Source organism: Passer domesticus, chromosome 13 (assembly GCF_036417665.1).
Source record: "Passer domesticus isolate bPasDom1 chromosome 13, bPasDom1.hap1, whole genome shotgun sequence".
Classification (NCBI taxonomy): Eukaryota; Metazoa; Chordata; class Aves; order Passeriformes; family Passeridae; genus Passer; species Passer domesticus.
The window spans coordinates 10,791,843-10,817,163 of record NC_087486.1 but is presented as its reverse complement, the minus strand read 5'-3'; the positions used below and the strand labels follow the sequence as shown (position 1 = coordinate 10,817,163).

At 39.6% G+C, this 25,321-nt stretch overlaps 1 protein-coding gene across 4 annotated transcripts; it reads right to left on the bottom strand.

Moving 5' to 3' along the window:
* Positions 1-343: 343 nt before the first annotated feature.
* Positions 344-19,421, bottom strand: RAD50 (RAD50 double strand break repair protein). 4 transcript variants are annotated; one of them, XM_064387389.1, is made up of 26 exons: positions 19,348-19,421; positions 18,251-18,427; positions 17,775-17,858; positions 17,390-17,541; positions 16,396-16,581; positions 16,046-16,250; positions 15,502-15,630; positions 15,120-15,285; positions 14,252-14,445; positions 13,514-13,720; positions 12,474-12,656; positions 12,106-12,263; positions 11,266-11,441; positions 10,929-11,166; positions 10,247-10,436; positions 9,268-9,394; positions 8,851-9,044; positions 8,430-8,540; positions 7,797-7,889; positions 7,597-7,710; positions 6,673-6,800; positions 5,692-5,916; positions 3,170-3,255; positions 2,604-2,746; positions 1,155-1,288; positions 344-835 (listed from the first exon to the last, which is right to left on the bottom strand). In XM_064387389.1, exons 2-26 carry the CDS (start codon positions 18,377-18,379, stop codon positions 649-651), a joined length of 3,939 nt encoding a protein of 1,312 aa, XP_064243459.1. In that variant the 5' UTR covers positions 18,380-18,427; positions 19,348-19,421; the 3' UTR covers positions 344-648. The 4 variants fall into 4 exon arrangements, with proteins under 4 accessions (XP_064243459.1, XP_064243461.1, XP_064243462.1 ...); XM_064387391.1 differs by lacking the exon at positions 19,348-19,421 and adding an exon at positions 19,308-19,328; XM_064387392.1 differs by lacking the exon at positions 19,348-19,421 and adding an exon at positions 19,253-19,274.
* Between the last annotated feature and the right edge of the window lie 5,900 nt (positions 19,422-25,321).

The window sequence follows — 25,321 nt, the reverse complement described above, 5'->3', positions numbered from 1 at the left end:
TTATGCTCCATTTCCCCCTTTGCAGACACTGCCATGAAGAATTAGAACTCACTGAACAGAGAATCTACTCATTCACCTGGTTAGAGATGGGCCTTTGCTTTATTCTGAAGCAAGGGAAGATTCTGTCTTTGAACAGCCAGAGTTATGTCACCCTGCAGAGAAAGCAATAAAAGTTCTCTTTGAAGCTTGTCACTTTTGGGTAGATTAGGTGGGTAGCAATGAACACACCTTCAACCAAAGCGCTACCCATCACTGCTGACCTTGCCAGAGATGGAGAGCAAGCTGTATTGCCCTGGCAGAGCTGCAGCTATTCCAGAGAACCTGCAACTTGTCCCACACAACATGCAAAAAGAACATCACAACTTTATTTCCACTTTTAAAGAATAAAATACATCAACATTTAACTGTGTGGTAGTCATTTAAATTCTTTCAAATTCTGTTGATTCCTAAGCCCAGGCACAGAAATATGTAGAAAGGTAAGAAATTTAAAAGTATCACATTTTAGACTCTGGCTAAAATTGTTACAAATCTTCAGTAGAATATGATAGGAAGGAACTACATTTTCAGACACCTACACTGAGCTCTTCACGTCAGGCACTGTATAATGTATCAGGTTAGGCTGCCTCTAATATGTCATTACTTGACATTCTAATGAACATAGGAGCCTAGGGAGCTGACACTGCATTTCATGATCTCAGAGCACTGGTCAATGTTCTTCTTTATCCTGTAGAATGTTTCCACATACTCAGAACGGCCCAGAAGTTCAACAAAATCTTCATCATGAGTAATCACCAGCAGCTGAAAGTTGCGTTGGTGTAAGCGGCTCTTTATTATCCTACAAAGAGATATCAGAGGGTGCACTTACCTACATCCCTGCTAGCATCAGAGAGCTTGCACAAACATTGCACAAAAACATTTCAGTATTGATAATGAATGATGTGATACCGAGTAATCTAATGCTGATTACCCACTCTTTTTAACCACATTAAAAAACCCCTTCAAATTATATAAGAAATACCTTTTTCTTTTCCAGATAGAGATGGAATCTAAACTACTCACAACAAAGACACGCCAGCTTAAAATATAATTCACTACTGGCAAATGGGTATTGCAGAATCCCCCACTGTTAAGCACCACAAGGAGAGCTCACTTACTCCACCAGGGCGTGTGCCAGGGACTCGATGTTTTCTCGGTCGAGGTTGGTTGTAGGCTCGTCCAGGGCCAGAATGCCACAGTTGATACAGAATGTTTCTGCTAGAGCAAGGCGAATGATGAGAGAAGCAAGCACCTGAGGGAAAGGAAAAAACACAAACATCTCAAGCTTCAAACTGTTTAAAGAGGATCTACACAAAACAACCTGTTTTTAATGCCATTACAAACAGTGACTGAAGTTTACAGAACAATGTGCTGACAGTTGACAAAATGACAGTAACTAATTACTGAAAAACTACATTGAAACTTCTAGTTTGAATTCAAAGATTGACTCTACAAAGAAGCACTCAAAATTCAGAAGACACTGAAAGTAAGGATTCTAATCTGAGGCAAAGCCACAATGACACTGCCATTCACATTACCCCTACACTCTGCTTGAGCCCACCCCACTGCAGGAGGTGGAAATTTCTCTGCATATTGCTCAGTTACTGAACTCCTGACTTCTTACTATAATGGAAGACAGTAGAATTTACCACCTTCTGTGTTAGTTTTGCATCAACATGCATAATCATATTTACAAGATCTCCTGAACTTCTAAAAACTACAGAACACTCAATGGAAAAATATTTTCCAATTATCACGACTGCTGGCATCACATTTCATCATCAAAGAAGAATTCTCAGAATTTCAGCTAAGAAACCTGCTCAAGTTTCACTCTCACTTACATAGGACTCTAACGCAACATCCTAAACTGCTCCAGGAGAGCACACATTTAATAGGACAGGTGGAAAGAACCCTCAGCGTGTGTGGGTGTGGTTAACTGCGATGAACTCTGACCACGCTGGTGACACAGCTGGTGTGTCATCAGGCCACTTGGCCAGTGTGTGCTACTGAGGATGAATGGAGAGCCCACGGAGCTGCAAGGTGACAGCACAGGAGGAAGTGCAATGCCTGGAAGTATGGCTAGTGTGATATTGGTGACGTGAACTGAAAGGATGTAGTCAGCAGCAGGTGAAAGCAGCGTAATTTGGAGGAAGAGTGATCCTATCAACTTAGAAGTAGATGCAGTTGCAAAAAGAAGACCAAAGGCTCAAAAAGAAAAAAAAAAAAAACCCCAAAAAAACCCACAGAGCAAATCAATAGACCTGAAGCTGAGGTTAGCTCAGTGGTAACCAGGAAGAGACAAAATGGGAGGACTTGAACCTGAGGACAGAGGAAGACAAACCCTTCACTCCTGCAGAGCATCAGCCTAGTGCCCATCTGAAACAACGGATTTTGGCAGCCCAAAGCAGCGTTCAGATGTTGAGTTACATATTGTGTAACACCCAGAGAGAGTGAAGTTGTACACAATAATAAATTAGAGTTGGAGCTGCCTGTTCTTTGGTCTCTTGACTCCTCTGCATTCATGTGAGTCAGTTTTCAGAATCCCTGTGAAGATAAAGAGCTTTTACCTTCTGTCCAGCACTGCACCTTCCTCGCATGTCCAGCGCTGTATCTCCCTTCACCATCACTACCCTGTAATTGTAATTTCTTCTTTTGTCAGTGGCTGAGACATTCTCATCTGCATCAGAGCGAATTTCTATATATTCAATATCTGAAAATGGGAAGGAGACAGTTTGTACATTATCAAAAGTCTTGAAAAATATCACAGGATTAATGGGAGATGAGAGGTATAATATGTAGTAACAATAAAAATTCCATTCAGAACTCCCATTGCTAGATCCACCTTGGAAATTAACTTTTCCAAAATGGAAGGAATGAACCCATGCACTGTCCTGTGACAAAGAAACCTAACCTTTGGAAAACAGGGAGAAGTGAAAATTAACTCTATTTATCCTGCATGTTATTACACAGTGTGCAATAAAAAGATTATAGTGGTGAAGAACAGATACAGCCTTTAGAATGGAACCAGCTATTTCCCATCATGCAAATAAACACTCTTCCTTATGCAGTGCTCAATAACAAATGGATACATATGGGTAAAACTTAAAAAAATATTTTTATATTTATATAATACCTTGTCCTCTGTAGATGCTTCGCCACAGGTCACGAATTATTTTGTTAATTTCTTCCATTTTCATGCTATGAAATGTCATTATTGCTCTAAAAAACAGCAAAAAATGTGAACTGTTAGAGATTCAACCATGACCTGCTATGGACTGCTAGAGGCTTTAATGCAGGTGGCAGCTCCCTTTCCATTCCCTTAATACTTCCACTAAAAATACAGAATATACTAGTTGATTTTGGACAGAGAAGTACCTGAAGAGTAACCACATGCCATTGTGTAAATAATTCTATGCTCACAATCAGCTCAGTTCTAAGAAGTAGGAAAGTAATGATAACAAATATTTTTGCAGTCACTCAATGGAGAATGACTTTATCTGACTTTTTAAGAGATTTATGTGTGAGGTTTGTTTTCAGCCTGACACCAAGAAGATGAATTTGATGTTAAGCTTTCCAGAACAGAACTGTTACTCTGGCACAGTCTGCCAACAGGGCAAACAGCAGGAAAGGAGACCCTGAAGTCTCTTCAGAGCAGATAATTCCTATGGAGAAAATAATTTGTAATTTCCCAAGCAGACACTGAGACAAGAAATACTTTTCTCTTTAGCAGCAAGAGTAACACAGGATATCATTAATAACTTTTAATTTAATTTCTCTGGTTAACATAGCAGCACGGCTTTAGTTCTTTAACAGATGAAATCTTAGCAAACACTCAGAAAAGGACAGGACACTGCATTTCTCACTTGGCTTTTTACAGAAAAGCTACTCTGTAATGAAAGAAATAAAACATCCTTCTGAAATGGACTTTTACATGTGCTTTTTCTACCTTGGCTCTTCCACCTGTTCTGGGGAATACTGAGGTATCAACTCTAATATGTTTTGTTAAGTAAAAATGAAGCATTTTCAACTATTTGCTTAGGCCCAAGAATGCATTCCTCATCATAAATCTCTAAATAGAGTCAATAAAGATCATCTGATAGCATGGAACACCCAAAATGTTGGTTTTCCCAGCCACAGATAGAGCTCTGGCCATTAGAGTTTGCATTTTGCCTCGCTGATTTTTCAGATGATTACCGCTAAGTGATGCTTATCTATTTTTCTTGAAATTACAAGACTGTTTTCCTGTTTAGCCTTAAATAGAAACAATAGATGATTTGATACCATACAAAAAATTCTAAAAAGGAAATTCTTGGAGTGCATTTCCATTACAACTGAAAGGGAAGACTTATACACGCTCTGAATAACTTGGATCTTCACACAAATTTTGGATTAGCTTACATTCTAATATTATGTTTACTTTATTTAATGTTATTATCAAACTAGCTTAGAACAGGGTTCCTTTAGAATGTCCTCTCAACTTGGAAAGTCCTCATTTATTTTGTTTCTCTTCTTGACCATTATGCTGTATCCTCAACCACGTAATTACTCTTTTGTGCTCCTTTTTCCAGCACTAGCAAACCCTTTTAAAGAGAAGGCCAAAATTCCATACTTTATTCAAGACACAGGTGTATTGAGAATTCCTACAGTGGCCAAAATGTTTCTCTTTCTTTCTCTTTTTTCATTCCTAATATTTCTCTTTCTGCCACTGAGAACCAGTTTTCTATTTCCTGAAATGTATCCACTGATTCCAAAATCCTCTCCCACTGTCCACCGAGTTGTTCACTGCTATTCCATCATTATAACCAAACAAACAGGGTTTTTAGGGAGCCACATGTTTTATTTTGTATATTGTTACCAATTTTGAGATGCTCTTTTTGCCCAGTCAGTCCAAGACTAGCACACCAGCTTCCAGAGGAAACAGAAACAAGAACAAACTTGCTACACTTTCCATCAAATGCCAGATATGTTTCTTATGATCTTACTTTCTTTAATATAAGCACAAAGCCACCCACACTGGAAAAGGGCAAAAAACTCCCTCTACACTATAGTATTTTTTAAAACACAATTGTTTACCTGAGAAAATGCCATGGGAAACAAGAAATCTACCTGGTATATCTTATTCATGTTAAGATATGACCAGAAGATGCTAAAATCTATTGCTATAGAAATGAGAGTAGAACGGCTCAGCTAAAAATGAAGGATTTAAACATCAATCTCACCTTTCCTTATCTCTCTCCTACTGCTGTACTGCAAATAAAAGTCCTAAAATGCACAACTAAAACTCCAAATAAGTCTTTCAGAGAATTGGGAGTACAAATATCAGACTTATCTATGACTGTATTAAATTCCAGTTATTTCCATCAATGCATTTAATGTATGTATATTATAGGCATTAACTTAAAAATTTCCTACATTATACCAATCCTGTGCAGTTTCCAGTATAGTTTCATTAATTTATTTAGGGAGTTATACCTTATGTTTTTTTTAATATTTAAATGCCAGAATATATGAAGAGAAATGATGTATCTCAAGGAATCATATCAATTTCCTCTAAGTCACCCTGGAAGCCTGAAATTGAAAGCTGCTTTTGCATCAAGGTTAACAATACCAATAAAGACAAAAATATTTAAGAATCAGCCTCATTTGACAACTTACTTATCAAGAGCCTTGTAATACAGGTCCAGGTCTTTGTTGACCAGCTCTGTTGTTCTCATGACAATCATCATGTCCCTGTACTTTTCTTCTGCATCTCTGAACTGCGGCTCGCGGAGCTCCTTTCTGAAGCGAACAATCTCCTCCTCAAACCCGCGCTGCCGGCCCAGAGCAACGTGATGGTTCCTCTTCAGAGACTCTATTTTCTCTTCCAAATGTTTCTGCTCGCTGTCAAACCAGAGTTGATGCACATGTATTTTGTATCTAGTGTTTCAATTTTTTAATCAGGGTTCTAATTTTGAGTTTACGTTGGACAACAGCTCATTGTATCATATCTACAAAGTCCACAACAATTAAAATTATAGCACTAATGCCACTGAAATAAAGACACTATTGAAATAAAAATAGTTTTAAGTTTGTTAAGAATATGTTCTAATCACTATTCTGAGTGAGAGAAGCAAGCTGTCAAGTTCAAATGCTAAAGTGCTATATGTATAAACAAAAAATTAATTTTATAGATGGATACTGAGCAAAATAAGATGAATTATTGGGTAAGCTCTAGCATGCTAAATAAATATTTCACATGCAAGAACCAGCAAACGGGTAATTACTTTTCAGAAGTGTTTATTATGTAAGCCATTATTACTAAATTATTGAAGTAAACATAAAATTTGCTGCTGGGAACTAAGTGAGCAGACTGAAAATAAAAACTACATACTCTCATCCAGAAGCATGAATTATTTCAATATGGATTTTTCAGTAAACATCATGAAAAGGACTGGAACAGGTATGAGCAGATATCTCTATTTCTAGCCAGAGCACTGTTGTCACAGGGATATGAACAAACACAGGTGTGAAGGAGGAAGGGGCCTGCACGACTGGGGTGGGAAGAGGATCAGACACACTGAAACACAGTGACTGCAACAGCCAGATGTTCCATGAATTCTTGTGCAAAGCACACCATTCTGTTTTGGAGGTGCTTACTTTTTCATCTGGGGGACTTTCATCTCTCCCATCTCCTTCATAAGTTGTTTTATATTGTCTTCAACTTCTTTTAGCTCTTCATTCCGCTTCCTCAGAGTGAGGTTATCCTCCAGCCACCTTTCCTGTATCTAGCTCCGAAGAAACAAGAAATTGTATAATGTTTCAGCATGTTGGTTATCAATTACAATGTATCAGTGCTGCACAACTCTGAAACATGCTGCAAGGATCAAAGAATTGAAAACAACAAAAATTATCACAGTGAGAATTTACCTTGTCCTAGAAATAGAATAAAATGGAAATCAACAGTATTATTTCATCTCTCAAACTGGAATAACACTCAGCACTGTTTACTGCCACAAGTGAACACAAGAGTGATTCTTTTTGAGAATATCAATCCATGTTTCAACCATGGATTTCTGGACAAGTAGATTTCACCAAGGATGGATTTAACCAAATCTGCTATTGTAGTTCTACAACAGTAGACAGTAACTGAAAGGGTAGAATGGGGAAAGACATATTTCCTATAAGGAATGTAAACAGTATTTGAAACACATACACAAGAATTTAAAGTACGTGATAAATCTGGAATAGCAAGCAACTTTTGTACCTGCAGCTTGTAGTTTACTTATAAAGGCATGTATCCTCCACATACAGATACTCCTGAAAATGCTGACTGCTATCCCACCAGACTTAACTCTTAGAAATACCATCAGATGATAGAGATAAATGGTTTTTAATTTCCACATACAAATCTCAAGACTATTTTCAGCCTAATGCACGTACAACAACTATCCTGACTAACAACTGATCAAATAAATCAAGAGGAAGCTAATTTCACACCACTACAGACCTAGGCAGACAAACCAGAACTAGGAGTTATTTCAAGTATGACAAGTATAGTTTAAATTTAAACAATAGATCCACCTTTTGAGTGTCAATATCTTGTCGGGTCATTTCCATCTCTTTACTTATCTTTTCCTTCTGTTTCTCACAGGCAGCCAAACGAGAATTTACTTCATCAAGTTCAGACTCCTTTTGCTAAAGAAAGATGAAGAAAATGGCATATGATTTAAAAACAAAAGTACTTTTGATGCTAACTTTTTACTGACTGGTTTTTAGATTACCTTTTTATAGTCTTCTTTTCCTTGTTGAATATAGTTTTCAATTTCTTTCACGTACTTGTTTATATCCTTAACTTTCTCATTTATGCTATTCATCTGCAAAGAAAAGATTTCCAATGAAATATGGTCTTCTGTCCAAGAACAGATATGCTCTGTATCAAAGATAGTGGATAACAGAACCACCAAAGTACAATTCCTTACTGTAACTCTCTTTAGTTTTCTAATTAAGTCTTCAGCTTCTACAATCCCAGTACTTCTTATAAGCATGAAAATATTTCCCAAAATAAAAGAGGGCCACTTAACATGGGAAGAACCAGTGTGTCTCTTGGCAAGGATGGGTGATGGTCATCCTTGCTGTTCCTCTTGGGTCTACTTAGGAATGGCTTTTGAATGCCATCAGCCAAATGAATACTGCCAAATGTCTCAAGAAGTCTTTTTTCAAGACTGCCAAAGGTGAATTACAATCGAGTTCATGTCCTGACTGACATGTTCCTTTTCTTCCCTAAAAGCTCTACCAATCTAAAGCACCTCCTGGTGTCACTGAAGTTTCCTAGAAGCAAACTCAGTACCACAGCTTCCATCCACTGAAAAACAGTGTTTAATCCTATCTCACAGCTATGCCAAGAGCAAACAAACCTTCTCTTGTGTTTCTTTATTACTTGCAGTCCTTTTATTCACTAGTTCCTCCTTCTCCTGCTGCAATTTGTCTAACTTTGCCTCCAAAGGAAGTACCTGTTCTTCTGCTTCCTGAAAAGTAGTTGGAAAAAGTGGTTTTTATTTTTGCATTCTGGTAAAGATCAATAATTTTTTAAGCAGTAAAAAAAGTAATGTGGTTACTTATTTCTTTTTTTGTGTGTATTAAAAAAAAGAAAATGTGAAAATACGTATTTTAAAAGTTCTAGAAATTCCCAAAGATACACAATAGCAACACAGTGCAAACATTTCAAAATCCATCCCATTGTCTAGGACTAGAGACAATATTAAGTACGACAAGATTATTATTTTTTATTTCAAGGCCAGCAAAGCTAAGGGTTAGACAACTGGGAGTATTTCTCACCTTGATCTCTCTGCGTAGGGACTGAACCTCAGTGCTTAACTCCACAGTCTGCTCCTCCAGCTGCCGCCGCCGCTGCATGCTGCTGACAATCTGCAGCCTCTCTGCCTTCAGCTCATTCACTGCACTCTTCAGCTGCTGAATCTGGCTTTGCTGGTCCTGCTTGCGTTTTTGATTGAACTCAATTTTACTGGTAACTGCAGAGGAAAACAGAGTCAATCTGTTATTAAAACCATTATTGTAATCCTTATGAAAATTCATCTCTAAATTAAGCTGGTATGACTCAAAAAACCACCAACAATGAACTAGGAGAACAGAGTTATTTGAGAACATAAAATAAATAAACCGAAATTTTAATGGCAAGAATTTTGGAACGTTACTTTTAGTATAAAAATGAAATAACAGGTCTGTAGAACCTACCTGTATCCCACAAGTGTTTTTTCTCTTGTTTTTCTTTGCTTACTTGAAGCACAGTTCTACTTAAATTGACACCTAGCAGCTTAGCCTCCTGCTGAGCAATTTTTCGTTCAACATCCCTGATATCAGTCTGAAAATATGAGGAAAAGTACCATTACTACTGTATTAGTCTTTAACAATGTATTTTTTCACCTTTGGCACATAAGAACAAGCTCAGGGGGCTTGAGGCATGCAAGAGCTTCCAATTTCCTTCCCTCGTAGAGCAGTGTCACATCATTAGCAGTAGGGTTATGTCAGCTGCTAGGAACTGGAATTCCTAACTGTGGATGGAATCAGCCAGTAAGGATGCACAGGCCTTTATCATCCCCAGCCCACTTCAGGACAGTTCCATGTGCAATCTGTCCCTCCAACACTGGAACTGTTGGAGCTTCAGGAGCTGCTGACATCTCCACCTTGTGAAATGCTCTCAGTCCTTTGTCTGGCCCCAGGTTCCCTAATTGCTCCTTTGAAGGTTATCAGCAAAGCAAAGATTTTGTGTTGATAATAGAAGCATGAAGACTGCTCAAAACAGTCTCCTATGCCAGAATAATCAAATGTGCAAGATTTCTCTTTCCCTTTATCATATATTCAGATGGCACAGAACCAGGAAGCACATGTGAGATGCTGGGAATACAGTGACCTATGATGACTACAAAGACTGAAAACACTCAAATGTACTTGTGGTTGTGCTCAGTTCTGGATTATACCTCTATTTTCAGTTCATATAGCACAGAATTGAATCAGAACTCAAGAGACTCTGTGGTGCTCAAAAAAACTTTTGTAAAACAAAGTTTTATTAGTACAACATCATCTAGGTCATACTGTCTTTGGAAGTGTTTTAAAATAAGACCTCAAAGTTCTGTCATTATTACTGAATAACTACATATTTAAATGCAAAGGAAAATAATTTTATGCATTAAAAAAAAAAGTTACCAAAGCATACCTGATACCTTTCCATCAGAGTTATATCCTGTAAACGTGCTTTGGCACCTTCTTCCTCAGACAAAGCTGTCTGGAGAAGTGATTCCTGCTCTTCTATCTCACCCTTCAGGCCTGTTAAATCTCTGTTAGCATTCTGGATCTTGTTCCTCAGGTCTGGAATTTCCTTATCTTGGAGTTCAACTACAGTTCGCCTTAAATAAAATATAAATCCCTAAAATTTCCTTGGTCAAAACCAGCAGCATAAATTGAAGACATTCAAGATCACAAAATCTATTATGTGATCTAGCAGGGGAAGACTAAATTTAGCTAAAATAGTATCCCCTTAATCTTGGCAACATTTAACTAAGCTTATGTTACATAGCCAGCTAAGGTAATACATCCCTCATTTTAAGTGAGATTATACAGACAAGCAAACAAAATCTCTTTTGGTTTTTAACTTCATTACAGCAAGTGCTCAGGAGAAGGTACAAAGCACTGAACAAGAGTGCCCTCTTGTGAAGGAAAGCTCTACCCTCAGCCATTCTCAAATTCTCTCAAAACATTTATCCCACCAATGACATCCTGAAATTAATTAACCAGCCCCAGAATAAAGCCTCCTTGATGTCTGCATAGCTTTTTATAATCAAACCCCACACATCTGAGAGAAAACAGCCTGTAACCATATGGTTCCCTGAGCACTTTACCGCAGTGGTTTGAGACTCATCATTTCATCACGCTTTTTCTCTTTTCTTTTAAGCTCAGACTCTGTTGACTTCAGTTTGTCTGGGGCAAGGCGCAGTTTAGACTGCAGATCACTGATGACATCCTGCAGTTCAGCCTCTGTCTGAAAAACTCTTTGGCAAACTGGACAACAAGATTGGTTCTCCTCTGTCAGTTGTGTAATGAACTGTGAATAAACTGCAGTGGCTCCAGCAAGCACAGCTGGGTGAAAAACAAACAGAACACTTGTGTTGGATAAACACTGCATAATCACTGAATTAGTATTTCAGGGAAAAAAAGTAAAGCTATATACAAATTTACCTCGCTGTTTGGAACTTTTTTCAATTTCATCTTGAAGTTTGTTCAGGTCACTGTCAAAATCTTGACTTCCACAAACATCAAAAAGTTTTGCTTCATGATTGGACAACTGGGCTTCTTTTTTTTTTAGCTCATTACTGGCGTAAGTTTTATCATATTCTACCGATGCCAGTCGCTTGCTGAAATATGAATGCAGAAACACTTTTATTAGCTGAACACAAAGATTTAGACTGTTTAAGCAAATCCAAAATCCATGGAAAGGTAATCTGCAATTGGACTTACAGAACTATTCACCAGTTCTTCTTTATTGATTTTTCATGTAATCTATAACATGAACTTTTTATTAATCCAAGTACAGCAGAAGTGTTTAATTTTAAATCCCTTTTGTTTTCTAGATGATTACTGATGAGAAACTTCCTACTCTAATTGTTTTATATAATCAAATGAAACCAAGAACAGGTAATCACGCATGAATTTGTGATATAATCACTAACCACTCTGTGACTTATCAGAAAATCAGAAGACCAGCAATTTTGAGCCCCAGGGACATTCATTCAGCTAGAATTAGTATAAACTAAGGATGTTCCAGATCACTATTTTGCTGTCTGCTTTTAGTGCTGTCTTTGACACACTGCAAATATTGTGATTTTATTAACTAGCACTAATTGTATCAGCTCTGTATCACAGAAACTCTGCAGGATGTTTTCTCTGATTTTGTAGATACCTAAATAAACACTAATGAATTAAAGTAAAAAGTATTTTGAACATATGAAACTTTCCAACATTTAAATTCATAATTACATAAAAACTTGTGAAGAAATAATCTATTAAATTAATACCTACTTCAGATTAGCAAGAGTATCCCTTGTCTGATTAATCTTTTTATTTTTACCATGAAGCCAGTCTTCAAGTTGTTTTTTATTGGGAAAGTATCCCAGCAGTGATGTTAGTTCCTCAGAATGTCTTGACTTTACTTTTCTAATCTGATCTTCTTTCTCTGCCTGGGGAAATGAAGCATTTTAAATGAAATTTTCCTATCTTCAGGTTTATAACCATCAATGCATTTATTAAGCTAATAGCATCTATGAAGTCAGAAGCTCTACATTTGATTGTTGATAAATACACAAACACACTAAAAAAAATACACAAATGTTGGAGGGACTGCATCAATTTCATGTCCCTCTCTTATGAGACATTGATTAAAACATTACTTTGTCTTTCTTCAGCATCTCCATTTGGGTAATGGTTGTGGTGTGTAGATTCAACTGCTCCATCTCTTGATCCAACTTCCTAAGAGCTTTGTCCAGGTCTGTTTTCTCAATTTGCAGAGTCTGTACCTCCTCTTCCAGTGTTTCCACATCGCTGTTCCTCTCAGCCTTCTCCAGCTCATGTTCCTACACAAAAAATAAAAGCCCAGAAGACACAAATAATTACAAAAATCAATAAGTTCTAGCTAAAGGAAATAGAAGAAACCTCTTCAGCTTCCTGGCAGCAGCATCAGTAGCTGTTACAGGAATGACACAAGATTTGTAAAGAATAAACACAAAAGGACAAAGGCTGTGACTGGTGTGGGGCAAGAAAAGCCACAGAAAGATGCAGTCCTAGAATGCATCACTGCCCCAACTTGCTCATGATTTTACCAGAAGCTCACTCATACTTAGTTTGATTGTATTTTAGTATCTACTGTATATTAAATTTGGAATTACCCTAGTGAGGAGGCTAAAAGAACCACTATCAAGCAGAATTCATATACTGCTAACAAACATAAAATATTTGGCTACAAACATAAAATATCTGGCTACAAAGGCATAACCAGCTGTTCAGCTGGAACATAAAATGCTGGTAACTTAACTTGCCTGTGAGATGGACTAGTTGGTTATAAGTGTTTATCTGACAATGCAATGTCCAAAATGTAGGTAGTATGGAACTTTCAATTCAAAGTTTCTGGCCCAATCATTTGAGAGTAACCAATGTCCTCCTTGGCAGCTGTGCTATTACCCTGTTTACAACTCACAAAGCAGAAGCTGCACATTCCAGTGTGGACTGTACAAAAACAAGGTAGTGAACAGACCCTGCCCAAAGAGTGCACTATCTGAACAGACAAAGCATAAAGGGTATTAAAAGGGCAAAAACACATCTGAAAGAGCAAACATCAAGGGGGGCGTTATGGGTTTTGGTATATTTTTTAATGATAAAGCCACAAGTTTTTACTTCAAGCTTGTATAATTTCTTCAATTACACACTAACTTACCATCTTGCCAATCTCCTCATCCAACTCAGTAACCCTGTCTGAAAACCCCTCCAACTGCTGCAATTCACATTTGACATTCTTCAGCTCTGCTTGTTTCTTATTTTGAATGTCTGATTTCAGGTCAATGGTTCTTTCTAATCCAGTTTTCTTGTCTCTTATTTCATCTATCTGTTTTTGTTTCATTGCTTCTTTCTGTGCAAATTCTCTCTGAAAGAAGAACAGCAATAATATAGTCATTATTTTTTAACAGGAAAATATTTTACAATACTTTTTCACACTAGTGTGCCAATATTCACCACAGTAAATCATTGAAGTAGTGAAAAAACTACAACTTGTCCAAAATTATCTGCTGAAAAGTTTCTGATAGGAAAATGCACATGCATCATACCAGTAGCATTCTGTGACAGCAACTCCATTTTGAACATGACTTCAACAGAAAGTTGTTTATTTTTAAACCAGCTGCCCACTGTAATCCTTCCTCAGGTTTTTGAGCTTGTCAGTGATCCACCTGCATGAGGACTGCTAGAAGAACCTCTGTGATGAACTGCCTGTTCAATAGCCTTGGTGACCACTCCTAATTCCAAAACTAATTTCCATGGAAAGATGCAGCTGACACATTACCAAGAATTCTAAAAAAAACCAGCTTTGGTTCCCCCCAGCACCATAAAGACCCACGTGGACCAATAAAACACCGATGGCCCATACAAATTACACTACTAAAACAACAAAAATTCCTACCATCATACGATTTGCAGCTTCTGTGTCTCTGTCCTGCCTGTCCTTCACCAGCCTGCGAAAACTGGCAATGTGCCTCTCAGTGAAAGGGGCTCTCTCAAACCCATCCAGCTCCAGCTGTGCTGCCAGGGACTGAATTAAGGAATCCCTGGTCACAATGTGCTCCTGGTGACGATCTGCCTGCAGTTGAAGACGACCTCCACAAAGAGAAAAAGTGACGTAAGTGTTCAAAAAGTGAGGCAGAAGACCCACTTAGATTCAAAGCCAGTTGAAAGCCTTTCAAACCTTGAAGTATTTTTCAACAACATAAAAAGCTACGGAATAAAAAGCTATAGGTAGAGATTTTTATTTCAGGTAACTAAATTTTTATGAATTAAATAAATCAGTAATTCAAAAGTAAGCCCTAAAATCACTAAAAATATTATTCTGATTAAAAAACAGCCCAAATGTATTTTATGTAAGCATGTATTCTGTGACTCAACTACTACAGCATTGCTGAAATTCCCATAATCCATCAAAAAAGGATACACAATTGAAAGAATATTACCTTAAAGCCCTCTGACTTGTCCCCAATCCCCATATGAGACATGCAGAATGCTAGGCATTCAGTTTTCTTGCTTTTTCTCTGTTTTATGAAAAAATGTACTACATGTTGTAATTATAGCTCAGAAAAAGTGCCTGTTAGAAACTGCAGGAGAAAAACACCTAAACTTGTCCACCAGCAAGACTCTCCCACCCCACTGTGCAGGTGAACCTGAACTAATACACATTTTAGGAGTTTTGTCCAGTTCAGATCACTTCAATCAGTAGTTCCATTTCAGACTTAATTACATTAGACAACACACAAGACTATAAATGAAGTCCAAATTACCTCGTTCAACAAGCAGCTCTGATTTCTCACTGTTAAATCTCTGGCACTCTTTAGTGGCTCTATCTAAATCACGTTTACAGTCCAACAATCTCTTCTCCTTCTCCTTCACTATTCTCTGGTGGTTCTGGTATCTATCCCTTAGTTGTTCATCTGTTCCTTGAAAAACCTGTAGAGCACATACAAATTTGTAAGTAAATTACTGATGTTTTAAAAATGTATAGTTGTTACCACAACAGAATTAAAGGAATAAGAGTTTAAACACCTCACATGCAGAATCTCTGTAATAAGACAGAGGAAAAATCTGCAGCAAGCAAAACTGGAAAACTGTTTTTCTTAGACTGATAAAGTAAAAATAATCTAAGTTTTCTTTCATAAAAGCAACCTTTTCCATCTTCTGTTGCAAATCTTGATTATCTTTTTCCATCTGCCGCTTCCTGCTCTCCAGGGCCTTCACATCATTGTCCAACCTCATTACTTTTGTGAGATTCTGCTCAACTACTGCCAGAGAGCTCTGCAAAAGAATGTGGTAAGTAAAATATCTCATCAGTTCATGAACCCCATAGTCAATTATTTTCAGTGCAAAACCTCCAGTTTCATTAAATACGTCTTTAAAATACGGAACATTAAGTTTTAGTTTGGTTTTTGTTTTAATTATAGCTTTAAATGGTTTTAGATACCAGCTAAATTTGAGAGAGATTTTAAACTGACAAAAACCCAATGTTGCTATAAGAATTCTGTTCTTAACCATTCAATGACTGTTTACAGACTAGAGCAGCATTTGCCAGGGGAGTTGAGGTATGCTTGAGTCTGCTGCAGGGCACAGGATGAGACACAAAAGTGCAAGATTTTAACCAAGAAATTCATCCACCTTTCACTTCTTTTATTGTTTTGTATTAAAGTATTAACATAATCCTCATGGAAATTACCTTTAGAGGTTCAAGCTGGTTCTCAATTGATATTACATTCTCCTTAGAAGCAGCCAGTTGAGCTTCTCTGTTGCTGAGATGATCCTGGATTTCCTGTGCTTTCTCTTTATTCTGTTTCAGATATTTCAGTTCTGTCTGACACTCTTTTACTTTCAAGCTTTGTTTCAGTCGTACCTGACGCAGAGCTTCGAGTGCTTTGATATACCTTTAAAAAAAGCAAAATTTCAGCTGCTTTGGCAATACAGCAATACTGAAGTATGAAACAGTGTCTTAGATATTTTTATTAACATTTATGTTATGAGAAGACATTTTAAACTTAGTGTTTATTTAATTACAGTAAAGGGAAAAACCTTGTTGCTGAAAAGATCTCATCAAATTTTTGCTTCAGGGCCTTCCCTTCACTTAAGGGCCAGTTGGATTCTTCTTGGTGACAGAAAATGACATTGTTAAGCACAGATTTGGAAACACCAAGGGCGCTGATCATCTCCCGGTCTATTTCAGCACACTTGGAACTCAGACTGACCTTCTCGCCATGCCTGTGGAGACAGAGAAAATCCCCAAAGGAGTTACTGGCAAGTTCTTCAAAAACTGAACTGCACTTTAACAGTATAACCTCATTTTAACATACCCATTCAAAATTTAACAAGTAACAATTTTTAAGCACAAAATTACCATGCTCAAAGGCACTTAACACTGCCAACTTCTGAAGTCAGACTGTTTCAGGTATTAGAACTCTGAGGAACCACCAGAGGGGGCAGGACAGCTCTTGAGTTAAAGGAATATACTTGAACAGTGGAGATGGGAGTTGAACACGGGCCAAAAACGATATGAAACTGAAAATGGTACTAAAGGACTTAAAGCCTACATACTCCACACAATGATACTTTCAAGCTGTACCCTACAATCACGGAATCATGCAATGGTTTGGGTTGGAAACATCCCTACCACCCACCTCATTCCCTCTGCCATGAACAGGAATGCTACTCACAGAACCAGGTTGCTCCAAACCCCATCCACCCTGGCCTTGAACATTTCCAGAAACAGGGCAGCCACAGATTCTGTGGGGAACCTCTGCCACTGCCTCACCACCCTTATTATCAATAAAGGTGTCAAATAAACGCAACTCAACAGATATAAGTATTTCTTAACACCATAGCTATCACATGTGGGAATTTTCAATCATCTAACAGATAAAGTAATGAAACTACACATCTTTGCAATCTAAAAGAATTAGTAGCTATGCTAAAGGATGCATTCTGTAATCTTCTCTTCTCTGATGCATAAAAATATACCAAATCCAAAGCTATCTTCATGCCAAGCAAGAAGAAACACTTGACAACTTACTTTGTTCTAGTAATGACAGATTCCAGTGTTTTAAACTCTGGAGTCTTGCCTTTCATGGTGCAGACCATGGAGCGCTGCACAGCCATGACCTCCCCGTTGACATCTCGGAACTGCAACCGGATCTGAGCTCTAACGTCGGTTTCGTTGGCAACCTGAGGTAGAAGCAAAAAAAAAACAGAATGAGGGGAATTCTTCTCAAGGTCCAAAGGAACGTGTGCCTCTCCAGCTGTGGGGCATGTTCTAATCACCCCCAGCTCTCTGCTTTTCTTCATGTCAGCTCAAGGATGGCTACAACTTGAGCATCCCTGTTTTATTCACAACCTGAGTGCAGTGGAGTATTTTACTTAGGTGTAAACACATATTGCATCCAGTCATTATGACTTACCTTTGGATCATGAACAAATGTTTTTCCTTTGGTGCCAGGAGGAAAATCACCAGTGGATATATATTTAAGGCATTCAATGATGGTCTAAGAAAACAGAAGTAAGTATATAGTTATAAAGACAAATTTAGAGTAACCAAGATGGACTACAGGCAAATCCACAGTAACACTTACACATGAGTTAGATATGTAAAGAGACAGAAATAACATTTTAATTTTTGAGTACCATGAAAATATGATACTTTGCAAAAGCAGTTTTCATCAGGACATTAATCAATTTCCTATGAAAAAATATCAACCAGTGCTCTGCAAATTCCAGGGATGAAAGCAGATTTCTAATAACACTAAACACAATATTTATAGCAAACAGCATGACTTTTACAATATTATTAAATACCTTTCTGTAGAAATTATCATGCACATGTTATGGCCTTCCAGACCTATTTACAGCTCAAATCCAAACATAAAGTGAGGCTTACTGTTTTTCCTGCACCATTTGGTCCCACCAAAATAGTTAATGGACTAAAGAAAGTGATAATTTGTTTGTCTTTATCTTCTACCCCGAAACTCCTCACTCCGAGGATACTCATTTTTTCAATCCTCGACATTTCTGCTGAACTTCTGTTCCCAAGTCAGAGGTGAAAACACTGTAAATCCTGTAAAAGAGAGCTTTGTGAAAAATGCAGTAGGCAGAAACCACAATAGATTGCTGAAAGCTGGCTAAACACCTACACAAGCAAGTAAAGCCTACATACCCCACACAATGATACTTTCAAACTGTACCCTACAATCACAGAATCATGGCATGATTGGATCATAGATCATATATGATAAATATATTTAAAAACACAGCTAAGGTTCTTCAGTTACTGTTCAAAGTACAAAACACATCAAGGCAAAACCTTCTTTCTTTCAAACTGAGAAATTAATCAACTCCAAGCTAAGCGCCACACTGTGTATCATGAAATCAAACACAAGGGCCCGAATAACCCTTTATTCCACTTCACAAACACTATGCATGTGCCTTCAGAGTGCCCCAAACACACGAGAAGCCCCAAATTTTTTTTTTTCCCCTTTGACAACCCAGTGGTGCACTGCAACACCCAACACCGCGCAAGCTTTGCAGGGGGCGTTTCTGACAGGCTCATCCAGCAGCACATCCAGCAGCCTGTCCCAGTGAAGAGGAAGGCTGGAGCCCCCCAGGCCATGGGGCACCTTCCACGGGGCTGTGCTCGGCTGGGAGCTGCCCCGGGCTCCGAGGGAGGCACCGCGGCCCCCAGGGCCCGTCCCCCGCCCGTGCGGGGTCTGTGTGGCTGCGTACTCCGGGGGTGTTCACGACGGCTCGGGCTCGGCCCTCCCGCGGCGCCCGGCCCGGGAAAGGGCAAACCGAGGCAGGGGTGGCAGCGGGGCTTTCCCGCCCGGAGCTCCGCGCCGCGCCGGGGGCGGACGTTTTCCAGGGAGACATCCCTTCCCCTACCCACCGCCGGAGCGCAGCCCAGCCCGGCCCGGCCCAGCCGAGCCCGCCACGGTACCGACCCCGGCCCCGCCGCCCCCTCTCCCCCATGCCCGCCGTCACCTCCGCCCGCCGCCGGCCCGCGCCCGGCAGCCCCCGCGCCCGCCCCGCCCCGGCCCGCCATGGCGGCCCGCCCGCCGCCGCGCGCCGCCCCGCGGCTGCTCCGCGCAGCGCCGTGAGGGCACGGCCGGGCTGCGCTCAAAGGGAGCCGTGAGGGCACGGCCGGGCTGCGCTCAGAGGGAGCCGTGAGGGCACGGCCGGGCTGCACCGCGCAGCGCCGTGAGGGCACGGCCGGGCTGCGCTCAAAGGGAGCCGTGAGGGCACGGCCGGGCTGCGCTCAAAGGGAGCCGTGAGGGCACGGCCGGGCTGCCGCGTCCGCTGAGCGCTCGGAAGGGAGCGGTGGAGTTTTGAGGCGGTGTCGTGGGTTTGAACCCAGCTGGAAATCACAGAATGAGCTGAGTTGGAAGGGACCCACAAGGTCATCGAGTCCGGCTCCTGGCCCTGCGCAGCACCGTCCCCAAGAGTCACACCGTCTGCCCTGAGCCTTGTGCTAGCAACGCCTCTTCAGCACCTTGGTGCTGTGACCACTTCCCTGGGAGCCTGTTCAGTGCCCAGGCACCCTCTGGGTGAAGAGCCTTTTCCTGATACCCAGCCTAAATCTCCTCTGACACAGCTTCAGGCTGTCCCTCAAGTGCTATCGCTGGTCGCCACAGAGAAGAGATGGATATCTGCTGCTGTACCCGGCTGCGAGATCTCCCCTGTCTCATCCAGGCTGAACAGACCAAGCACCCTCAGCCGCTCCTCGTATGAATTCATCTCCAGACCCTTCCCCATCCTCATTGCCCTCCCTTGGACACTCCCTAACAGCTTTAATATCTGTCTTATATTGTGACAGCTTTAATATCTGTCTTATATTGTGGTGATGAGGCACCATGCAGCCACTGGCTCTTCCCCCACAACTGCAGTAGAATGGGGAGAAGAATCAACTCTAAAACTTGTAGGTTGAGATAAGAGGAGTTTAATAGCATAAAACAAAGTAAAATAATAATGGTAAATAATAATAATGAAAATAAATAGGAAAAAAAAAACCCAAATAAGTGATGCCAAATAAAATTGCTCACCGCCTGCTGACCAACGCTAGCCCCTTTCCAGGTAACTCCCCCAGTTTATCTGCTGAGCATATAATGTTCCATAGTGTGGAATATCCCTTTGGCCAGTTTGGGTCACCTGTCCTGTTTCTTTCCTGTACCTCTTCACTGGCTAACCACAAGACTCCAAAAAAAAAAAAAAAAAAAAAAAAAAAAAAAAAAATCCTTGACTTAGGATACAACAACTTAGAAAAAGCAGAACATCAACATACTATCAACATTGTTCTTTTCTTAATCCAAAACACAACACTGTACCAAATACTGAGAAGAAATTAGCTCCACCTCAGCCGAAACCAAGACAGGCAGTTTTAGGGACTGCAGGAAAGTTCGAGATGATCAGGGGTAGGAAAGGAGATCACTCCCTTTGGCTGGTCATGTTCCTTTCTCTCAAGGGCCAAGAGAGCCCTTTGTCCCCTTGTACCAGTCTTCCACATCTTCCTCTTTGCTCCCTATCCCCTGTTCATCATCCAGCTAGAAAAAAAGTCCAAGCCAGAGGACTGCCCCTTCCTGCTGCTTCTCTGGAGCTTTGTTATCCTACTCCTGAGGACCTGGAGTCCCTGCAGAACTCCATACAGGGTCAGGCTGCACGTGCCACACACACCCTTACCTTGACCCAGCAGCCCCTGGCCAGCTGGGAGCCATCTCAGTTCACTGTACGAGTGACAGCATTGGGAATCTAATTTATCTACACTTTCAGCCAACTCCAAAATTGATTAATAACTTGCCAGCATATTTTAGTATTATATTATATTACAGTATTTTTTACTGTGTTTTCGCCATGAAGGGAAACAACACAAGTAGTTCTTGTGTCAGATCAAGTTCATGATTAGGTGACAGAGGCAAACTTTGGAAAACAGCCCTTTGTGCTCAATCTCAGCATCATCTGTAATTAAAATGAGTAACAGAGATGATAAGTGAAGTCTGGACCTTATCAGGAGCTGGTAGCCAGCAGGTGGTTTGTGGCCAACAATTCAGGCTTTCACTACAGTTGTACTCTGGTGATAACCGTATCTTTTATGAGTGCAAAAACGGTTCACAAAACATAAGCTATGGCCACTTCAGATTTTGAGACAAGAAGAAATTAGTGTCCATATTGGCCAAACAGCCTGTAAAAATATTGCCAAAGTTCAGACCCATCTTTGAGAAGCCAGTACAGCTCCTCTGGAGAGGGGACACATTATACTCCATTTGTGTGTCGCCTCCTGCCCTGCAGCTGCCTCGCTATGACTCAGTTGTTCAGCAGCACAATACTTTCTCTATGGCAATATTTTTCCACATTGCCTTCAGATGATGCATGCATCATACTCTGATTCTGTAGCCAGTCTCACCTCTAGAATATTCTGCGAAAGTTCATGATTAGGAGACAGTTTTTGGCAGTGTTTCTGGTAGAGTTTTCTGTTTCACACACACTATTTTCCCACCAATGTGAAATCTGTTCTCTAAATAGAATGTGTGTATATGCTGCTGTGGGATGGTTTAGTGGGAATTTCTTGGTTTGTGATTGTTCTCCTTTGACCAGCACAGTTATCAGCTTTTCAGAGTCTATGAATATGAGTGTGAACACAAAAGGCTGAGGACTAGAAGGACTAGAAGAAACAACCTCTTTCCTGCAACATTTATTATCATGTCATCATCCCTTCTAGAAATCTGTCAATCTGTAGAAGAACAAAAGCAATTACACACTTTTATCTTTCCAGTCTAAACTACTATAAGAGCATCCAAATGCTGATTTCTGCTGAGGAATGGAAGTATATCTTGTATTATTACATGCTCTTCTAAGATCCCAACATTTTCATCTAGGGACCTCTTGTGTTTCTTTGGCTGAGGTGTGACAACAGAATGTTTCATAAGTTTAGTGTTAAAAGCTTATCAGGAGCTTTTTCAGTTAGATCAAAAGATCCTTTTAAGATGGCTTTTTTAACTCATAGTTATGCTTTTTCTTCTGGAATTTTAGGACAAGAATTTAAAAAGAGTATTTAAAAACTTAGTTAAGCAGTATTTTCAACAAAACTTAAACAGATCTCATGAAAGTATGTGTTGAGAAATTGATAATTCGATGTGCACAAGGTCTTTTTCTGAGCCTCTCAAGCAGGTAGCTATGGAAAACCAGATGACTCTTCTCACATCATTGAATGATTTGTCCAATTTTGCTGGAAAATTGTAACCTTTTAATGAGTGAGTGTTACCCTCTCATAAACCCTTGCCAGTCATCTGAAAGTAAGTTTCAGCCATTTTTAAATACTTTGGTTTTTTTCAGTAGATAGAGTTTTTCCACTTATGTTAAGGGACAAGGTTTTCACCTGATGCCAGGACAGCTAATTCCAGCCATGAGTACCTGCCATACTTTCACTGCTGGGCTGCCAATTAAATCCATGCCTCTTCCAGCCATGTGTTCTATGCTGAATTTCCCCAAACAGTGAGGGTGAGGGAGGAAGGATAAAGAATCCAAACTTGTTAAGTAGCATTAGGGTCTGTGTATGTCTAAGAAGTGACTGGTATTTTTTACTCACCTTTGAACTGAGTTTGAGTTAATTTAGAAAATCCCACTGAACAAAGGATGGCATATTACTGAGAGACGTGCAAAAACTACATAGCTTTTCAGATCTCCGTCTCTCTGATTATGTGATACAAAAATAAGAATAAAACCACATAAAGATCTGTGTTACAGAAGGAATGCTCCTATTTCCTGTGATAAGTTTTTGATATCATATCATGAAATGACATCTCTTATCCACAGAGGTATTTTCCCCTTACTTGATGTCAGAAGGAAGGAAACCCCCAACCAGCCCCCAGTGAGGCGTCCCACAGTGCTTATGATAACTCACACCATGGTCTTGTGCCTTTTCCAATATGAGAAAACTTTCCCTTTCATCTAATATTCAAGGTGTATATATAGGCAGCGCATAGTGCATAAATCAAACACAGCTTTCCTTGAACCCAAAATGCTGTTGCTCTATATTTTCTTGGTGAGTTGCTGCTTACCTGGCTCAACGGGAGGTGCAGTAGAAGAATTTCAAGCAAACCTCGAGGCTCTAGTGACTCCAGCAAACAAAGAGGTGGGTCGTTATCTCTTTTTCTTCATTTCCTACAGTTCTTTTGATGGAAGTATAAAATGAAGTCTGGGTTAGTTTCAGCTCTAGTTTGTATGTCCTGTATTTTGTTTGTTAAAGTTGAGATGCTCAAGGCGCTGCGTGTCAAACTTTCCTCAGAAGCTGGTAATTGTTTCCCCAAAGGAAGTTCAGAAATAGAAAACCTGATGAAGATGATATGTATTTTGAGATGTTTAACAATGTGACAGTCACTTAGAGGAGAAATACCTTCTAACAGTATCTTCTTTTTAAAAATTTTAGATCTTTATTCCTGTACCCAAGGGGAAATTTCAGGTAAGACTTTCAAACTTCTTTATTCTGCTGCTGTTAATTATTTGAAAAATTATGATGCTTTGTAGCACATCTTGAAGGAAAGAGAGTTAGACTACAAAAAAAAAAAAGACCAAATCCTACTAAAAGGGAATACATATGCTATTTTTTTCATGAGCAGTTCTGTCAAATTCAGTGAAGCTATGGAAATAAAGAACCAATTCTGTGACCATGGTCTCTGAGACTTGGTTGTACTCCTGCTGAAGGCAGTCTCAGGAGTTCTTGCAGAGAGATTACTTCTAGGCTGTTCTCAACATTACTGTCTGAGGTGCAGACCCTGAACATCACCTGCTGTCATTTAGAACCAAAGGTGGGGGAATAGGGTTAGTACTTGAAGCACTAAAGTGTTCTCACCTCTTGGCAAACAAACAAGTTGAGTGTTACAAAGCACCATAAAGTTTGTGTCTGAAGGAAGCAATTTGTTGGCACAAGAGGTTATTGCCTACAATAATAAACCTGTTGATCAGTGGTTTCAGTTTGTGGTCTGCAGATTTCTCAAATTCTGTGAACTGAAAAATGGTTCATGAAAAATAATTAAGAACAGCCAGCCTGTTGTTTTAGAGGAAAAAATGTTTAGAGCTTGCAGCTTTAAAGAAGGCTGAGATATAGTCAGAGGGGTACAGTGCTTCTGTCCTGTGTGGGAGGTACAGCTGGGAGAGGGAGCTGGCAGATCTGACATTCTCAGGCTACTCAGTGATAAAGCTGCAACCCCAGTGGATTTTAGTCTGCCGTTACAATTTTTTTTTCTATTTTCCTTAATAACATTTTAAAAAATGTGTTTATTTTCTCTCATGCTGTAGATTTTTTATCAAACCCCAGAAAACATAGGAAAGTACCTCTTTCTGTATTTATACAGAATTTCTGTTTCTGCTGTGCAGGCAAATAGTTATTGAATTTACTGAGAGATAAAAGTTAACTCATTTGGCAGAATATAATTTTGCTGTTATTTGATTTTTTTTTTTAGTGTAGTCATGTTCCCTGTCAACTTGAAAAAACCATAGAAGGACTGAAAGTTTCCTTTAAGAATACTTCAGCAAGCAGAAATATTTCTCTGATGGAGAATAACATTAATCACATAACATCAACTTTAAAGAAAACACATACAGTAAGTTTCTCATGAATTATTTATAGTCATAGAATCATGGAATTGTTTGGGTTGGAAGGGACCATGGAATTGTTTGGGTTGAAAGCTCATCTAGTCCCAACTCCCTTGGCTGGACTAGGGACACCCTAGGTAAAAATATGAAATTATGTGAATGTACCACTCACTTGTTTTCAAAACATGAAATTAATCATCTCAGCATCCTGGCTGACTAAAGTCAACAGCAAAATTTTGATGGCATCTCTGCAAAACCCCTACAACACCCTTCGTTTTGCAGCGTTGAGCATTGCGGCTGCTGCTCAGCAGTGGTTTTACAGGAACTACCTGAATTCATAGAGTCTGGATGCAAGTTAGAGTTTCCTAAAAGA